This window comes from Phyllobates terribilis, unplaced genomic scaffold (genome assembly GCF_046119375.1).
Source record: "Phyllobates terribilis strain yellow unplaced genomic scaffold, ASM4611937v1 Scaffold_1__5_contigs__length_1240528914, whole genome shotgun sequence".
Taxonomy (NCBI): Eukaryota; Metazoa; Chordata; class Amphibia; order Anura; family Dendrobatidae; genus Phyllobates; species Phyllobates terribilis.
In genome coordinates this window covers 1,058,337,173-1,058,354,563 of record NW_027362761.1, presented here as the reverse complement: position 1 = coordinate 1,058,354,563, position 17,391 = coordinate 1,058,337,173, and the positions used below count along the sequence as shown (strand labels likewise).

At 42.4% G+C, this 17,391-nt stretch overlaps 1 protein-coding gene across 1 annotated transcript in view; it reads left to right on the top strand.

Moving 5' to 3' along the window:
- The window catches only part of VPS37A (VPS37A subunit of ESCRT-I), a 117,703-nt gene that overhangs the window by 97,072 nt on the left and 3,240 nt on the right, over nucleotides 1-17,391 (top strand). Inside the window, exons 5-11 of the mRNA XM_073645406.1 lie at nucleotides 2,125-2,320; nucleotides 3,116-3,186; nucleotides 3,424-3,551; nucleotides 12,463-12,521; nucleotides 12,872-12,940; nucleotides 14,556-14,699; nucleotides 15,898-15,978. Of these exons, the coding sequence (XP_073501507.1) occupies nucleotides 2,125-2,320; nucleotides 3,116-3,186; nucleotides 3,424-3,551; nucleotides 12,463-12,521; nucleotides 12,872-12,940; nucleotides 14,556-14,699; nucleotides 15,898-15,978 (748 nt within the window). The remainder of the gene's footprint in view (nucleotides 1-2,124; nucleotides 2,321-3,115; nucleotides 3,187-3,423; nucleotides 3,552-12,462; nucleotides 12,522-12,871; nucleotides 12,941-14,555; nucleotides 14,700-15,897; nucleotides 15,979-17,391) is intronic.

Below are 17,391 nucleotides of genomic sequence, written 5' to 3'. Positions count from 1 at the left end.
CTGGCTGGATGGCTGGAGCGCACTGCCGGCTTCAGTGCCGCTGCTTCCCAGATGCTGCAAAGGCAAAATGATCTCTGCTTGCAGCACCAGAGAGCGCATAGTTCGGACAAGCCGCACAACACATGCCGCTGCACCAAGCTGTCAATCAAGCAGGAGCGCACTGCTCCCCATAAATCGGGAAGCGAGGAGGCAGGGGAGCGGTGCACTTCTACTTGATAAGATGGCACATCCGCTTTTAGCACTTATTTCTGGTCATCTGAACGATTGTTTACCCTCACATTGCGGCTGAATTTGTGGTTTCATGTAGCAAATGACAGTAAGTTCTAATTTTGACTGCAGGTTTCTTTGTAGAGTTGTACCTTAACTTGTACCTGAACATTTCTTTTTCTCTCCTTTAGACTTTTAACATTATCAAAATTCAGACTTTACAAATTATGGGTCCCCTCCTTTCCATATTGTTTGATGGGAATACCCACTGTACACCAATGATGAGAGTTTTGTACCGAGTGGTTGGGGTCTAAGGGCTAGCGTTTCTCCTTGTGGAGAATGCCAAGCCAAGCCTGGCATGTCAGAGTGAGGAGACGTATAAGACGTGCATGCTCCTCTGGGCAACTAAATATGCAAATTGTCTCTTCAGAGAGGAAGAGTATTAGAACTTTAGCGCCACCTTTTGGAAGTAATCCTAAAAGTCAATATCGACCCTTTAACGAGCCTTGCCATATGACTTAGGATAAAAGCCAAACCAGATTCTCAATTTGCAGACATGGTGTGTCGGGGAAACTCTGCATGATGCCGCTGCACATGAGACTATGTTCACACGTCAGTAATCATCCATTAGAGCGTTCTAACATGATTACTGGATGTGTGAACATAGTCCGTATCCAGCCGCAATCTGATAACAGAACAGTTGTGCAGGCCCAACTTTTTTTTATGTGGCAAAAAAAAAAACTTATTTCAATTTGATCCATTTTGTAACATTGAACCCTATGGGAAACTGATTTGTTAATTAGCCATCCATTTTTTTTTCATTTTGCAAAAGGTTAATTGTTCTATTTACTGGATCAGTTTCAAAAGGAAGAAAACAGATGGCTAATAAACGGATCCGTTTTCCATAGACGTCAGTGTTAAGAAAATGGACCGAGTTGAAATTAGTTTCTTTTCAGGTGGACAAAAAAGTTGTCAAATTTTTTTTTTTGTGTGTGAATGGATCGCTGCTGGATCCATCCTAACTGATGATTACTGGACATGTGAACATAGGCTAACGCTATGGGAGCCGTGGAAATGGCGGTGTGTTCACAATCATTTACACTTCAGAGACCAAAGAAGTCTTCAGTTGTAGTGATAAGTTGGAGTCACAGTGATGTCAATTTATCTCCATCACTCAACAGAAATATGTGGCGGTGAATAGAAGAGACTTGGAGCACAAAGCTGGTGCGATGGGGCGGTCATTTTCAAGACTGCTTAAGCTGTAGCGTTATTGGCAGCACATCATCGCCCTGTGTGATCAGATCGTGTGCTGCTGAGATTCTATCATATTAACCTTCATTCTGTGCGGACAGAAGGGCGGCTCGCCTGTCTAAACATCTCCAGAAGTGACTGCCTATGGATATGATGCTGCTGATGGGCATAATGGGTATAATGACTAAACCCAGCATTACAGTGTGCTATATACCATCCAGACGGCTCCTCTTACTTCTCTTGTACATTTTCTGTCCGTGGATGTGCTGTATGTTGCTGCTGCCGGTAAGCAGGGCCCGGACAGTTCTCTCCCATTGTGCACCTTGCATGGCGGCTACACTAGCAGTAGAGGAGAGGTGATAATCTCGCAGCCCATGTGGAGTACGGGCTACATTGTGTCCTCATGAAGCCTGTCAGTAACCTTATCTGCAGATTAACATCTCTGGTATACTAATAGGATTGCAGGGTAACTGTGTGTTAATACGTGTGTATCTGTCCGTACACAGTATGTTCAGAGCTGCAGAATTACAGCACATAATAGGCTGATCTATCTGCTGGCATGTTGGCGACACAGCATCTACCTACAGATATTGTATGTCCTATTTCATTACGATGGTGCTTGGGAGAATACTAATCTAATGACGGAAACCCTTTCTTGTCTTTCAGCCTGTACAGCAATCCCGCAGGGAGGCCTCCGTACCCTCTTTCTGGCTTTTCTTTGTTTCCACCTTTCCCTACACAAGATAACAATAGATCAGTGCCAGTATCTGAACCTGTTCCTTCCACATACAACTCTGCCAAAACTGCCGCCTCCGCATACGGCCTAATTACAGATCTGCCGGTGCCTGTCCCCACGTCTGAAGTAAGTGCGCAGCCGTGATCAGAAAAAGCCAAAAAATGTCAATTAAACTTTAATAGGTGGGCAGGGAAGATGTTTCTGTAAAGGGGTTGTCTGGTCTAAAACGACAAGTCTGCAGTCACTGTGTATGACTGCAGACTTGTGAATCCTCACATAGAGCACACTGCACACAGTGAGGATTCTGTGGTGTCCACACCGGGAAAGGCGGTCAGGTGGCCACAAGTATACAATATGCGTACTTCCGGCCACAATCTGGCTACACTGTTTCCAGCGCGCTCAATGCAAGTGTATTGTGCGAGGCCTTGAACTGTAGTTGGATTCTGGCTGGGAGTATGCATAGCGCGTACTTACAGACAGCAGTGCACACTATGTGAGAATTCACAAGTCTGCAGTCAGTGTCATGTCGGATCAGAAAACCCCTTTAAGAGCTTGTCTAATCTTGTTTCATCAGGAGCACACTGCTCCTCTGTCTTGCTGGCTACCTCCTTGCTGGGGGCAGTGCCCTCCTGAAGATGGACAGTTTCAACCAGCGGCATGGTCGCGCCGCTGGTCTGAACTATGCACTTTCCTCTGCTGTCGGCAGAGACCGCTTTGACTTTGCAGCGTCGGAGGAGCACAGAGGTACTGAATCCAGGGATCCGGCCAACTTCAGAGCTGCACTTGCAAGCTGTATAGCAAACTGCTTTCCTTGCCTAGGAGACTGGCCACCACTGATAGACAGCAGCAGTGGCCGGTAACCAAGGCATCAAACATTTCTGTTTCTGTAGTCTCTCACCAGTACCTGTATATGTTTCTTAGGTGGGTGTGAACGGCTTTACATACAAGATGCCGGATCTCCCAGAAACGTTTCCTGAGCTGTCAGATTTGAGGTTTGTATTTTTACAACTAAAATAAAAAAAAAAAAAGTTTAATTTTTATTTGTCAAAAAAAAATTTCTGAATTCTATATTAGTTCTAATGATAAAATTACATACATCCTAGTATTCCCCAGGGCCACCCCTATAGATAAGTCTGTGCGTGCTTATTCTGCACACTGGCTTCTCTGTACCCTGTTGTAACATTTCCATGAAAGTCTTGGACGCACGTTTCTCTTTTTTTCTACTTCAGCGTGTCACAGCTCACCGATATGATGGAGCAAGAGGATGTTCTTCTGGAGCAGTTTGTAAATCTTCCACAACTAAAACAGATTATATCTGATAAAGAGGAGCTAGTGAAAAATATCGAGGAGCTGGCAAGTAAGATTTGGTGGATGGTAGTTGAATATTGTTTTGAGGAATGAAGAGTTTTTCTGGTTCTTGGGAAAAAAAATATAGATAGATATATATACAGTACAGACCAAAAGTTTGGACACCTTCTCATTTAAAGATTTTTCTGTATTTTCATGACTATGAAAATTGTACATTCACACTGAAGGCATCAAAAGTATGAATTACCACACGTGGAATTATATACTTAACAAAAAAGTGTGAAACAACTGAAAATATGTCTTATATTCTAGGTTCTTCAAAGTAGCCACCTTTTGCTTTGATGACTGCTTTGCACACTCTTGGCATTTGTCTTTGTGCGACGCAGAAAAGGTGAACGGATGGACTCTACATGCCTGGTTCCCACCGTGAAGCATGGAGGAGGAGGTGTGATGGTGTGGGGGTGCTTTGCTGGTGACACTGTTGGGGATTTATTCAAAATTGAAGGCATACTGAACCAGCATGGCTATCACAGCATCTTGCAGCGGCATGCTATTCCATCCGGTTTGCGTTTAGTTGGACCATCATTTATTTTTCAACAGGACAATGACCCCAAACACACCTCCAGGCTGTGTAAGGGCTATTTGACCAAGAAGGCGAGTGATGGGGTGCTACGCCAGATGACCTGGCCTCCACAGTCACCAGACCTGAACCCAATCGAGATGGTTTGGGGTGAGCTGGACCACAGAGTGAAGGCAAAAGGGCCAACAAGTGCTAAGCATCTTTGGGAACTCCTTCAAGATTGTTGAAAGACCATTTCCGGTGACTACCTCTTGAAGCTCATCAAGAGAATGCCAAGAGTGTGCAAAGCAGTCATCTAAGCAAAAGGTGGATACTTTGAAGAACCTAGAATATAAGACATATTTTCACAGTTGTTTCACACTTTTTTGTTAAGTATATAATTCCACATGTGTTAATTCATAGTTTGATGCCTTCAGTGTGAATGAACAATTTTCAAAGTCATGAAAATACAGAAAAATCTTTAAATGAGAAGGGGTGTCCAAACTTTTGGTCTGTACTGTATATGTATATATATATATATATATACACTGTGTTCCAAATTATTATGCAAATAATATTTTCTCAGAATGCCCCGTCTCATGCTGCACATAACACATCTGCATCTCTGGCTGCTATGGGCATAAAAGGGGACAAACTTATGGTGTGGCCCCCATGCTCCCCTGACCTCAACACCATTGAGAACCTCTGGAGCATCATCAAAAGGAGTGTCTATGATGGCGGGAGGCAGTTCACATCTAAGCAACAGCTCTGGGAGGGTATTCTGTCCTCATGCAAAACGATTGAAGCAGAAACCATCCAAAACCTGACAAATTCAATGGACGAGAGAGTTCAGAAGCTCCTTTCGGACAAGGGGTCCTATGTGCAAATGTAACATCACCTACAATAAAGTTTTGAGTTGAAAACTGTTTGATTTCAGTTTGTAATAACCTGCTAATGCTTATAATTTCTAAAATTACCATTTTTTTTGTTCTTTATTAAAATGAAAAGGTTGAAAACTCTGCTGTGCATAATAATTTGGAACATGCATTTTGAGTGCAGTTTGAGTTTTTTATTTTTTTAAAAATATACTGTTATCATAGGCAGTTTGTACAAAAACCTTTCAATTGTACTCTAATAGTTATTTGAGTGGAAAATTACAATGACTGCAATTCATATAGGTAATTTGGGAAAATCTGAGAAAATATTATTTGCATAATAATTTGGAGCACAGTGTGTATATATATATATATATATAATGTCTGCGTCTCATAAAATTAGAATATCATCAAAAAGTTAATTAATTTCAGTTCTTCAATACAAAAAGTGAAACTCATATTATATAGAGTCATTACAAGCAGAGTGATCTATTTCATGTGGTTGTTTCTGCTAATGTTGATGATTATGACTTACAGCCAATGAAAACACAACAGTCATTGTCTCAGTAAATTAGAATAATTAAGAAAAAAACACCTGCAAAGGCTTCCTACGTGTTTAAAAAGGCCCCTTAATCTGTTTCAGTAGGCTCCACAGTCATGGGGAAGACTGCTGACTTGACAGATGTCCAGAAGGCAGTCATTGACACACTCCACAAGGTCCCAAAGTTCCAATTTTAATTTGGGAATCAAGGTCCCAGAGTCTGGAGGAAGAGTGCAGAGGCACATAATCCAAGCTGCTTGAGGTCTAGTGTGAAGTTTCCACAATCAGTGATGGCTTGGAGAGCCATGTCATCTGCTGGTGTAGGTCCACTGTGTTTTATCAAGACCAAAGTCAGCGCAGCCGTCTACCAGGAAATTTTAGAGCACTTCATGCTTCCCTCTGACGACAAGCTTTTAGGAGATGGAAATGTCATTCTCCAGCAAGACTTGGCACCTGTCCACACTGCCAAAAGTACCAATACCTGGTTTAATAACAACAGTATCACTGTGCTTGATTGGCCAGCAAACTCGCCTGACCATAACCTCATAGAGAATCTATGAGGTATTGTCAAGAGGAAGATGAGAGACACCAGACCCAACAATGCAGACGAGCTGAAGGCTGCTATCAAAGCAACCTGGGCTTCCATAATACCTCAGCAGTGCCACAGGCTGATCGCCTCCATGCCACGCCGCATTGATACAGTAATTGATGCAAAAGGAGCCCCGACCAAGTATTGAGGGCATTTACTGAACATACATTTCAGTAGCCCAACATTTCGGATTTTAAAATCATTTTTTAAGCTGTTGTAAAATATTCTAATTTACTGAGATAATGACTTTTGTGTTTTCATTGCCTGTAAGCCATAATCATCAACATTAACAGAAATAAACACTTGAAATAGATCACTCTGTTTGTAATGACTCTATATAATATATGAGTTTCAATTTTTGTATTGAAGAACTGAAATAAATTAACTTTTTGATGATATTCTAATTTTGTGAGAAGCACCTGTATATCTACACTGACCACAAAAAGTTAGGGATATGTGGCTTTCTGGTGAAATGTATGGAAAATGTAAAAAGTTCCCTCTACAGTAATATATTATAATACAAGTAGGGCGTTTAAGTAGAAGCATGTAACGGTGATTTCCTCATCTCAAACCATTTATTGAAACAAATGCCAACAACAGTGGTGGGTATACCCCAACAAAAAATGTCAATGTCTCAATAACTTGTCATGTGGCCTTGAGCAGCATCAATTACAGCTCGACAATGAATTCTCCTGCTGTTCACAAGTGGAGTTATTGTCTGCTGAGGCATGGCATCCCACTCTTCTTGGAGGGTGCAGGGCTGTGGAGTCTGAGTCGGTGTCTATTTTGGTGGAGTCGGTATAAAATGGACCCACTCCGACTCCTAAAATATATAATAAATTGGGTACAGCAGTACAATACAGGATGTGCTGTAAATGTTTCCATAAGAATTTGTGAAAGTTATGAAATGTCCTATAAATGTCTGTTCTGTTCCTGATCTAAGGATCTCGGCTTTTAGTGGAGATGAATCTGTGCTGCACTTTATGTACACGCTCAGTAGTGACCAGGGCTGTGGAGTCAGAGTCGGGAGTCGGAAGTTTGGCTTACTGACACCACAGCCCTGGAAAGGGCGGTTCTCAGGTCATTGAGGTTCTGGGGTACAGAGTTACGAGCCTCTACACAGCGACTCAGCTGATCCCATAGGTTTTCTATGGGATTCAGGTCTGGAGAAAATGCAGGCCACTCCATTTGAGGTTCCCCTGTCTCCAGCAGCCATTCCCTAATGATGCAACCTCAATGAGCTGGAGCCTTGTGATCCATGAAGATGAAATTAGGCCTGTGTTGTGAATGCAGAGGGACAATGACAGGATTAATGTTGTTATTCAAGTAGTAGGGGCTGTTTAATACCAATTCTAATTGAACCCCAAATTTTATTGGGCGATACATGGATCAAACACCTGATGTGAATTTTGCCATTAAGCTCCTTGTTAGAGAACAGCAAGTTGTGCAAAAAGTACTGAAACATTGAACAGTTGGACATGTGCATTCAAAAGTTTAGAGAAGGTCACATTAAGTTCACCTGAAAAGGTTAGAGGGCATTTTAGGTTCATCCTGAAATTTCACCCAAAAGCCAAATATTCCTAACTTTTTGTGGGTAGTGTATATACACACACATACATATACATGGTGGTAAAAATAGTATTTGATACACTGCCGATTTTGCAAGTTTTCCCACCTACATAGAATGGAGGGGTCTGTAATTTTTATCGTATATCCACTTCAACTGTGAGATACAGAATCTAAAAATAAAAACCAGAAAACCACATTGTTTGATTTTCAAATCATTAAATTGCATTTTATTGCATAGAATTAGTATTTGATTTCCTACCAACCAGCAAGAATTCTGGCTCTTACAGACCTGTTAGTGTTTCTTTAAGAAGCCCTCCTACTCTGCACTCATTACCTTTTATTAATTGCACCATATAAACCTGTATAAAAGACACCTGTCCACATGCTCAATCAATCACACTCCAACCTCTCCACCATGGCCTAGATCAAAGAGCTGTCTAAGGACACCAGGGACAAAATTGTAGACCTGCACAAGGCTGGCATGGGCTACAAGGCAGTAGACAAGGAGCTTGGTGAGAAGTCAACAACTGTTGGCACAATTATTAGAAAATGGAAGAAACACAAGATGACTGTCAATTCTCCTCGGTGTAAGGCTCCATGCAAGATCTCGCCTTGTGGGGTAAGCATGATTCTGAGAAAGGTCAGGAATCAGCCCATCACTACACAGGAAGACCTGGTCAATAACCTGAAGAGAGCTGGGACCACAGTCTCAAACAACAGCACATGTCCAGGCCCATTTCAAGTTTGCCAATGACCATCTGGCATGGGACATGTCCAGGCCCATTTCAAGTTTGCCAATGACCATCTGGCATGGGAGAAGGTCTTGTGGTCAGATGAGACCAAAATAGAACTTTTTGGTATCAACTCCACTCGCCGTGAGAAAGAAGGAAGATGAATACAGCCCCAAGAACACTGTCCCAACCGTGAAGCATGGTGGGGAAAATGTCATACTTTGGGGGTGCTTTTCTGCAAAGGGGACAGGATGACTGCACCATATTGAAGGGAGGATGGATGGGGTCATGTATCGCGAGATTTTGTCCAACAACTTCTATCCCTCAGTAAGAGCATTGAAGATGGGACGTGCCTGGGTCTTCCACCATGACAATGACCCGAAACACATAGCCAAGGAAACTAAGGAGTGTCTCTGTTAGAAGCATTTCAAGGTCCTGGAGTAGTCTAACCAGTCTCCAGACCTGAACCCAGTAGAAAATCTTTAGAGGGAGCTGAAACTCCAATGTTGCCCAGCAACAGCCCCGAAACCTGAAAGATCTGGAGAAGATCTGTATGGAGGAGTGGGCCAAAGTCCCTGCTGCGGTGTGTGCAAACCTGGTCAAGAACTACAGGAAACTTCTGACCTCTGTAATTGCAAACAAAGGTTTCTGTACCAAATATTACGTTCTGTTTTTCTATTGTATCACATACTTATTTCAATCAATAAAATGCTAATTAATTATTTAAAAATCATACAATGTGATTTTCTGGATTCTTCTTCTGTCTCTCACAGTGCCTACAAGTAGTATTCAACCCCCTGCAGATTTAGCTGGTTTGATAAGATGCAAATAAGTTAGAGCCTTCAAACTGCAAACGAGAGTAGGTTTTATGAACAGAAGCATAAATCTTACAAACCAAAAAGTTATGTTGCTCAGTTGAATTTTATTAAATTTTAAACATAAAAGTGTGGGTCAATTATTATACAACCCCTATGTTTAATATTTTGTGGAATAACCCTTGTTTGCAATTACAGCTAATAATCGTCTTTTATAAGACCTGATCAGGCCGGCACAGGTCTGTGGAGTTATCTTGGCCCACTCCTCCATGCAGATCTTCTCCAAGTTATCTAGGTTCTTTGGGTGTCTCATGTGGACTTTATTCTTGAGCTCCTTCCACAAGTTTTCAATTGGGTTAAGGTCAGGAGACTGACTAGGCCACTCCAACACCTTGACTTTTTCCCTCTTGAACCAGGCCTTGGTTTTCTTGGCTGTGTGCTTTGGGTCGTTGTCTTGTTGGAAGATGAAATTACGACCCATCTTAAGATCCTTGATGGAGGAGCGGAGGTTCTTGGCCAAAATCTCCAGGTAGGCCATGCTATCCATCTTCCCATGGATGCGGACCAGATGGCCAGGCCCCTTGGCTGAGAAACAGCCCCACAGCATGATGCTGCCACCACCATGCTTGACTGTAGGGATAGTATTCTTGGGGTCGCATGCAGTGCCATCCAGTCTCCAAACGTCACGTGTGTGGTTGGCACCAAAGATCTCGATCTTGGTCTCATCAGACCATAGAAACTTGAACCAGTCTGTCTCAGAGTCCTCCAAGTGATCATGAGCAAACTGTAGACGAGCCTTGACATGACGCTTTGAAAGTAAAGGTACCATACAGGCTCGTCTGGAACGGAGACCATTGCGGTGGAGTACGTTACTTATGGTATTGACTGAAACCAATGTCCCCACTGCCATGAGATCTTCCCGGAGCTCCTTCCTTGTTGTCCTTGGGTTAGCCTTGACTCTTCGGACAAGCCTGGCCTCGGCACGGGAGGACACTTTCAAAGGCTGTCCAGGCCGTGGAAGGCTAACAGTAGTGCCATAAGCCTTCCACTTACGGATGATGCTCCCAACAGTGGAGACAGGTAGGCCCAACTCCTTGGAAAGGGTTTTGTACCCCTTGCCAGCCTTGTGACCCTCCACGATCTTGTCTCTGATGGCCTTGGAATGCTCCTTTGTCTTTCCCATGTTGACCATGTCTGAGTGCTGTTCACAAGTTTGGGGAGGGTCTTAAATAGTCAGAAAAGGCTGGCAAAAGAGATCTTTAATCCACACATGTGAAGCTCATTATTCTTGGTGCCTGAACTACTTCTTAATACTTTAGGGGGACCAAACAGAATTCTTGTGGTTTGAGGGGTTGAATAATAAATGACACTCTGAATTAACTTTTAACGTTTTTAAAAAAAAACAAAAAAAAAAACAAAAACAAAATTTGCTGCAGTGCATTTCCCACTTCCAGGCTGATCTACAGTACAAATGTCACAATGCCAAGTTAATTCCGCATGTGTCAACCAGCTAAATCTGCAGGGGGTTGAATACTACTTGTAGGCACTGTACCTACGATAAAAAAAAAATACAGACCTCTCCATTCTTTGTAGGTGGGAAAACTTGCAAAATCGGCAGTGTATCAAATACTTATTTTCCCCACTGGATATACACAGCGGGTGAAATACTCACACTTCACCAATTTTCTAAGTAACTATGTTACTAAAGGTGCTATAGGCATGAAATTCTCCCCAGATATCAGTAACAGACCATCCAATCCACATAGGCAAAGAAATCAAACAATAGATGTCCATAAATTAAGTTATGTGTAATAATGAGAAATTACACGGGGAAAAAGTATTGACTATGCTTACTGAAATGTATTTAATACTTCGTACACAAGCCTTTGTTGGTGATGACAGCTTCAAGATTCATCCTGTATGGAGAAACTAGTCGCATGCATTGCTCAGGTGTGATTTTGTCCCATTCTTCCACACAAACACGCTACAAATCCTGAAGATCCCTTGGGCTCCTTCTATGAACTCTGAGCTTCAGTTCCTTCTATAAATATTCTGCTGGATTCAGGTCAGGTGATTGGGTGGGCCATTTTAGCAGCTTTAATTATCTCTCTCTGAAAACAATTGAGTGTTTCCTTGGCTGTGTGTTTGGGATCATTGTCTTGCTGAAATGTCCACCCTTGTTTCATCATCATCCTGGTAGATTGCAGCCGATTTTTATCAAGAATGTCTCGTACATTTATCCATTCCTCCTTCCTTCATTAATATGAAGATTGCCGTATGCTGAAAAACAGCCCAACACCATGATGTTCCCACCTCCAAACTTCACTGTTAGTATGGTGTTTTGGGGGTGATATGCAGTGTCTTTTGGCCTCCAAACATGGTGTGTATTATGACATCCAAAGAGTTCAAATTTGGTCGAATCTGACCAGACTATATTCTCCCAGTATTTCACAGGCTTGTCTAAATATTGTTGAGCAAACGTTAAACACGCGTCAACATGCTTTTTGTTCAGCAATGGAGTCTTGCATGCTAAGCGTGCATACAGACCATGGAGGTTGAGTGCATCACTTATAGTTTTCTTTGAAACAATTGCTGATTCCTGGTCTTTCTGTAACTCTCCACAGGTGGTCCTTGGTCATGGACAACTCTTTTGATAATTAATTTCACTCCTCTGTTTGAAATCTTGCGGGGAGCACCTGGTCGTGGCCGGTTTATTATGAAATTATGTTCTTTACATTTCTGGATTATGGCCCCAGCAGTGCTCACTGGAGCCTTCAGTAATTTAGAAATTCTTCTGTAACCAATACCGTCAGTATGTTTTGCAACAATTAGGTTGCGGAGGTCTTGAGACCGCTCACTGGTTTTACCCATCATGAGATGCTTCTTGTGTGGCATCTTGCTAACGAGACACCTTTTTATAGGCCATCAGTTGAACCACCCAATATTATTTTTCACTAAGTGGCAGGATGGGTTTCTAATTACTGATAGATTTCAGCTGGTGTCATGACTTTCCATGGCTTTTTGCCTCTCTCTCTCTTCATGTGTTCAGTACCTTTTTCCTGTGTCATTTCTCATTATTACACATAATTCATGGACATCTATGATTTGATTTCTTTGCCTGTGTGGACTGGATGGGTTGTTACCGACATCTGGTGAGAATTTCATGTCAATAGCACCTTTAGTAATATATTTACTTAGACAATTGGTGACATGTTCAATACTTATTTCATCCTCTGTATGTGTACATTAATATAGAATTTTTTTTTATTTTTTTAATCCAGAAAAGAATCTTCAAATTGAGCCAATTCTGGAGTCAAAGCGACAAGCATTATTAGATAAGGTAAGCCACTGTGGATGGGGCTGACATGGCAGGCGCAGTCTTTACGGTAGGTTTGGTTCATTTGTGGATTGTGCTAAGGAATTCTGACGATCTCACCCTTGCTATATTGAAGTTGGTGAAATTCACATTGATAATCTGCTGTATTTTCACCCCACAATGACATGCCGGGATTTGGAACATCTTTGGCATTCTCATTTTTCTATATGGGCAATCTTTACAGTTTGCGGATGAGATTTGTAAAGTCTCATCCACTTACCTTATAAACCTGCTCTGATCTGGCCGTAAAAGCTGCAGCAAATGCGGCCCGCGTGAATTCATCCTCATTTCCTTGTGTTTTTCTTCTCTTCCAGTATGAGCTTCTGACTCAAATGAAAACCACGTTTGAAAAGAAGATGCAAAGACAGCATGAGCTGAGCGAGGTAATGTGGCGGATACGGGGCTAGAGAAGATGGCGCCTGCGGGACAGTGATATCACCTCTTGTGAATGGTGGATTCTATTGTATATTGATTGTTACCTTTCATTATTATCCTGTCTGTGATGATCATGAGACTGATGCAAAGCCTTGTGAACAGAATAAGAAGTTTGAGTCTAGTATTAGGATTAATGGCCAGTTTGCATTTTTTTTTTATCTAGATTGTGTTATGGAAAATTGGAAAAAAACTCAGTAGTTAAAAATAACATGTAAAGAGAAGCTGTCAGCTTTCTCATGCCTCCCGAAGCGCCACCATGTATTTATTGATCTTTTTGTACCCTGTGTAAAGAGCCCATTAATAGTGGCTTACTGATTTCTAACATTTTTATAACTGCGGCCGTGATAATAAGTAGGTGAATATTTGTGGGGGCATTGCAACGCGCCCCACCACTAGTCACCCTCTAATTAGCAAATTGCTACCACAATTATAAAATCGATTTTCGCCAAATGCAGAAATCAGAAAGCCACTAAAAGGGGTTTGTTAGGACGGGTATAAAGTGAGAAATAAATACATGGTGACGGTTTGTGATCTCGGGGGAGCTGACAGGTTACCTTTAACATAAAGTCCTGGTAATTTTCTGATGACACATTCCCTTTAATTGCAGAACTGTGCTGTCAGTAGATCTCTTTGATAAGTTAAAGGGTAATAAAAGCCCTTTATGTGTCCTGTGGAAACTGGACTTCTAATCTGCAGAAAGCCGCTGAAGCCACAAATGACATTATTGTTCAGTAGAACAAAGGGAACGTTCTGAAAGGTTTACAGTGCGGGGGGGATATGGACGGTGTGCACTGTAAGGGGGCCATGCAAGAATTGGCTGAATATTAAAATATTAGTATATGTATGATGTCGCTACTAGTGATGAGCGAGCGTGCTCGTTTAACCCTTTAAACAAGCACGCTCGGGTACTCGCCAAGTAGTTTCGGCGTGCTGTGCATATCAGTTGCAGCAGCTGCATGTGTCGCAGCTGTTACACAGCTGTGACACATGCAGAGACTGGCTAACAAACAGGCAATCCCTGCATGTGTCACAGCTGTGTAACAGCCGCGATACATGCAGCCGCCCCGGCTGCAACGGAAATGCTGAACACGACAAAACTACTCAGCGAGTACCCGAGTGTGCTCGTTTAAAGGGTTAAACTAGCACGCTCGCTCATGACTAGTCGCTACATGTTCCCAGATCGCCACTATAGTCCTATACAATGTTTTCAGCATCATCTCGCCCAGTTTTCCATATAATACACATTTTTATATCAGCTGATCTTTTCTACTAGACAGAGATAGGTCCAATTGTCCAGACTTGTATTTAATCCTGATGATTAGTACTGTGAGGTTATAGCATGCGAATGGTACATGACCAGATGCTTTCACAGCAGCCAACCAGAGCTTGGCTTTCATTTTTTAGGAACAGTTTGAGGAATGAAAGCTGCATTATGATTGGCTGCAATGGACGATCTGTAAATGAGCCCCATTTGCTGGGGAAACCTACTGCCGCTAGTAAAATAGGTGACTCCCTGTGCCATATGGGATGAGGTGTAACGTCCTGCTCCTTCCCTCCTCGCAGAGCTGCAGTCTCAGCGCACTACAGGCCAGGTTAAAAGTCGCTGCCCACCAAGCTGAAGAGGAGGCTGACAATTTTGCCGAAAATTTCCTTGAGGGAAAAACAGAAATAGATGATTTTTTAACTCTGTTCATGGAAAAGAGAACAGTAAGTGCTGTGGTATTGGTTTAATAGTGGTGCGCCTTATACTGGGGAATTGCATGAATAGCAGTTCCCTAAGATATGTCTGTATACAGGGAATTGCTGCCATTAATGATTCAGTATCTGGGCTGGTCAGCCTTGGATCCATAGAGCGAATGTTACCTGCGGTCTGGATCTGGTGGAGCAGCGGACACGGCTTGTACCGATGAGCGGGAAGCCATGGACTCCACATTGTATGTCCTCCTAGAGAGGAAAGAAGAGGTTAATCCAGCTCCCCTGCTGATTGTGCATGCTCCCTCCAGCAGGGCAAAATGGCTACAAGAGGGGTGCACCCAGCACCAGGGCCGAAGAAAATCATTGTAAAAACCATTTATTGAAAAAAATGTTACAAAGAATTCATCTAATAAAAAAAGCATTTCTCCGCGGCATGCACGACTGCCGCGCTTCACACCATGTGTTCTCCTAGTATGTTCTAGCTCTCCAGCGCTAGGTGGGGGGGAAATAATGAAGGTATGAGGTATCCGGTGCCTCTCCACATCAGCACAATGGTGATGTCCGAAGCCTCGGGGTTAATGCGGCTGAGAAAGTTCCTCCACCCAAGAGAGGAGGCGATGGATCACGTAGTAGAAAACATAGAGGCTTCATGGCTCCTCACATTAAAGATCACAGAACCAGATGGCATGCATGGTGGAACTGATTTAATGGATATTAACGAAATAAATAATTGATTGGAGAAACAAATGTCTATATATTCAGTTCAGAGAACTAATGATCTGTCTACATCATATCCTATACCTTCATTATTTAACCACGACCTAGCGCTGGAGAACTACGCCATACTAGGATTAAGAGCGCAGAGTTTGAAGTGCGTCAGTTTTAAAAACTTTTCAATAAATCGTTGTTTTTACAATGATTTTCTTCCGATCTGGTGCTGGATACACCCCGCTTGTATTGTATGTCCTCCTGTGTTATCTCAGTATGACTGGCAGTCACTGATGCACCTACAGTGCACCTATACAACGACAGCACGAAGAAGCGGAGGAAAGACAAAGATAGTGACTGACACTGGCTACATGGCCCAAGATGGCATTGTAATTGCTCTCTAGATAATATTGTGCATCTGTGCAGAGCCGAGTCCTGTCATGTTTCACTTATGTCTCTAGAAGCCATTCACATCACTGACGATTTGTCTCCTATCTCTCAGTGCTGCCACAGTAGAAGAGCGAAAGAAGAGAAGCTGCAACAGTCCATATCCCTGCACAGCCAGTACCATGCACCGCTATAGGTACGATAATATACCGCCATGTTGTCTGCATGTTTATATACACCATCCATGCTATGCACCACTATAGGTACGATAATATACCGCCATGTTGTCTGCATGTACATATACACCATCCATACTATGCACCGCTATAGGTACGATAATATACCGCCATGTTGTCTGCATGTTCATATACACCATCCATACTATGCACCGCTATAGGTACGATAATATACCGCCATGTTGTCTGCATGTTCATATACACCATCCATACCATGCACCGCTATAGGTACGATAATATACCGCCATGTTCTCTGCATGTTCATATACACCATCCATACTATGCACCGCTATAGGTACGATAATATACCGCCATGTTGTCTGCATGTTCATATACACCATCCATACCATGCACCGCTATAGGTACGATAATATACCGCCATGTTGTCTGCATGTTCATATACACCATCCATACTATGCACCGCTATAGGTACGATAATATACCGCCATCTTCTCTGCATGTTTATATACACCATCCATACCATACCATGCACCGCTATAGGTACGATAATATACCGCCATCTTGTCTGCATGTTTATATACACCATCCATACTATGCACCGCTATAGGTATAATAATATACCGCCATCTTGTCTGCATGTTTATATACACCATCCATACCATACTATGCACCGCTATAGGTACGATAATATACCGCCATCTTGTCTGCATGTTTATATACACCATCCATACCATACCATGCACCGCTATAGGTACGATAATATACCGCCATCTTGTCTGCATGTTTATATACACCATCCATACCATACCATGCACCGCTATAGGTACGATAATATACCGCCATCTTCTCTGCATGTTTATATACACCATCCATACCATACCATGCACCGCTATAGGTACGATAATATACCGCCATCTTCTCTGCATGTTTATATACACCATCCATACAATACTATGCACCGCTATAGGTACGATAATATACCGCCATCTTCTCTGCTTGTTTATATACACCATCCATACCATACCATGCACCGCTATAGGTACGATAATATACCGCCATGTTGTCTGCATGTTTATATACACCATCCATACCATGCACCGCTATAGGTACGATAATATACCGCCATCTTGTCTGCATGTTTATATACACCATCCATACCATACCATGCACCGCTATAGGTACGATAATATACCGCCATCTTGTCTGCATGTTTATATACACCATCCATACCATACCATGCACCGCTATAGGTACGATAATATACCGCCATCTTGTCTGCATGTTTATATACACCATCCATACTATGCACCGCTATAGGTATAATAATATACCGCCATCTTGTCTGCATGTTTATATACACCATCCATACCATACCATGCACCGCTATAGGTACGATAATATACCGCCATCTT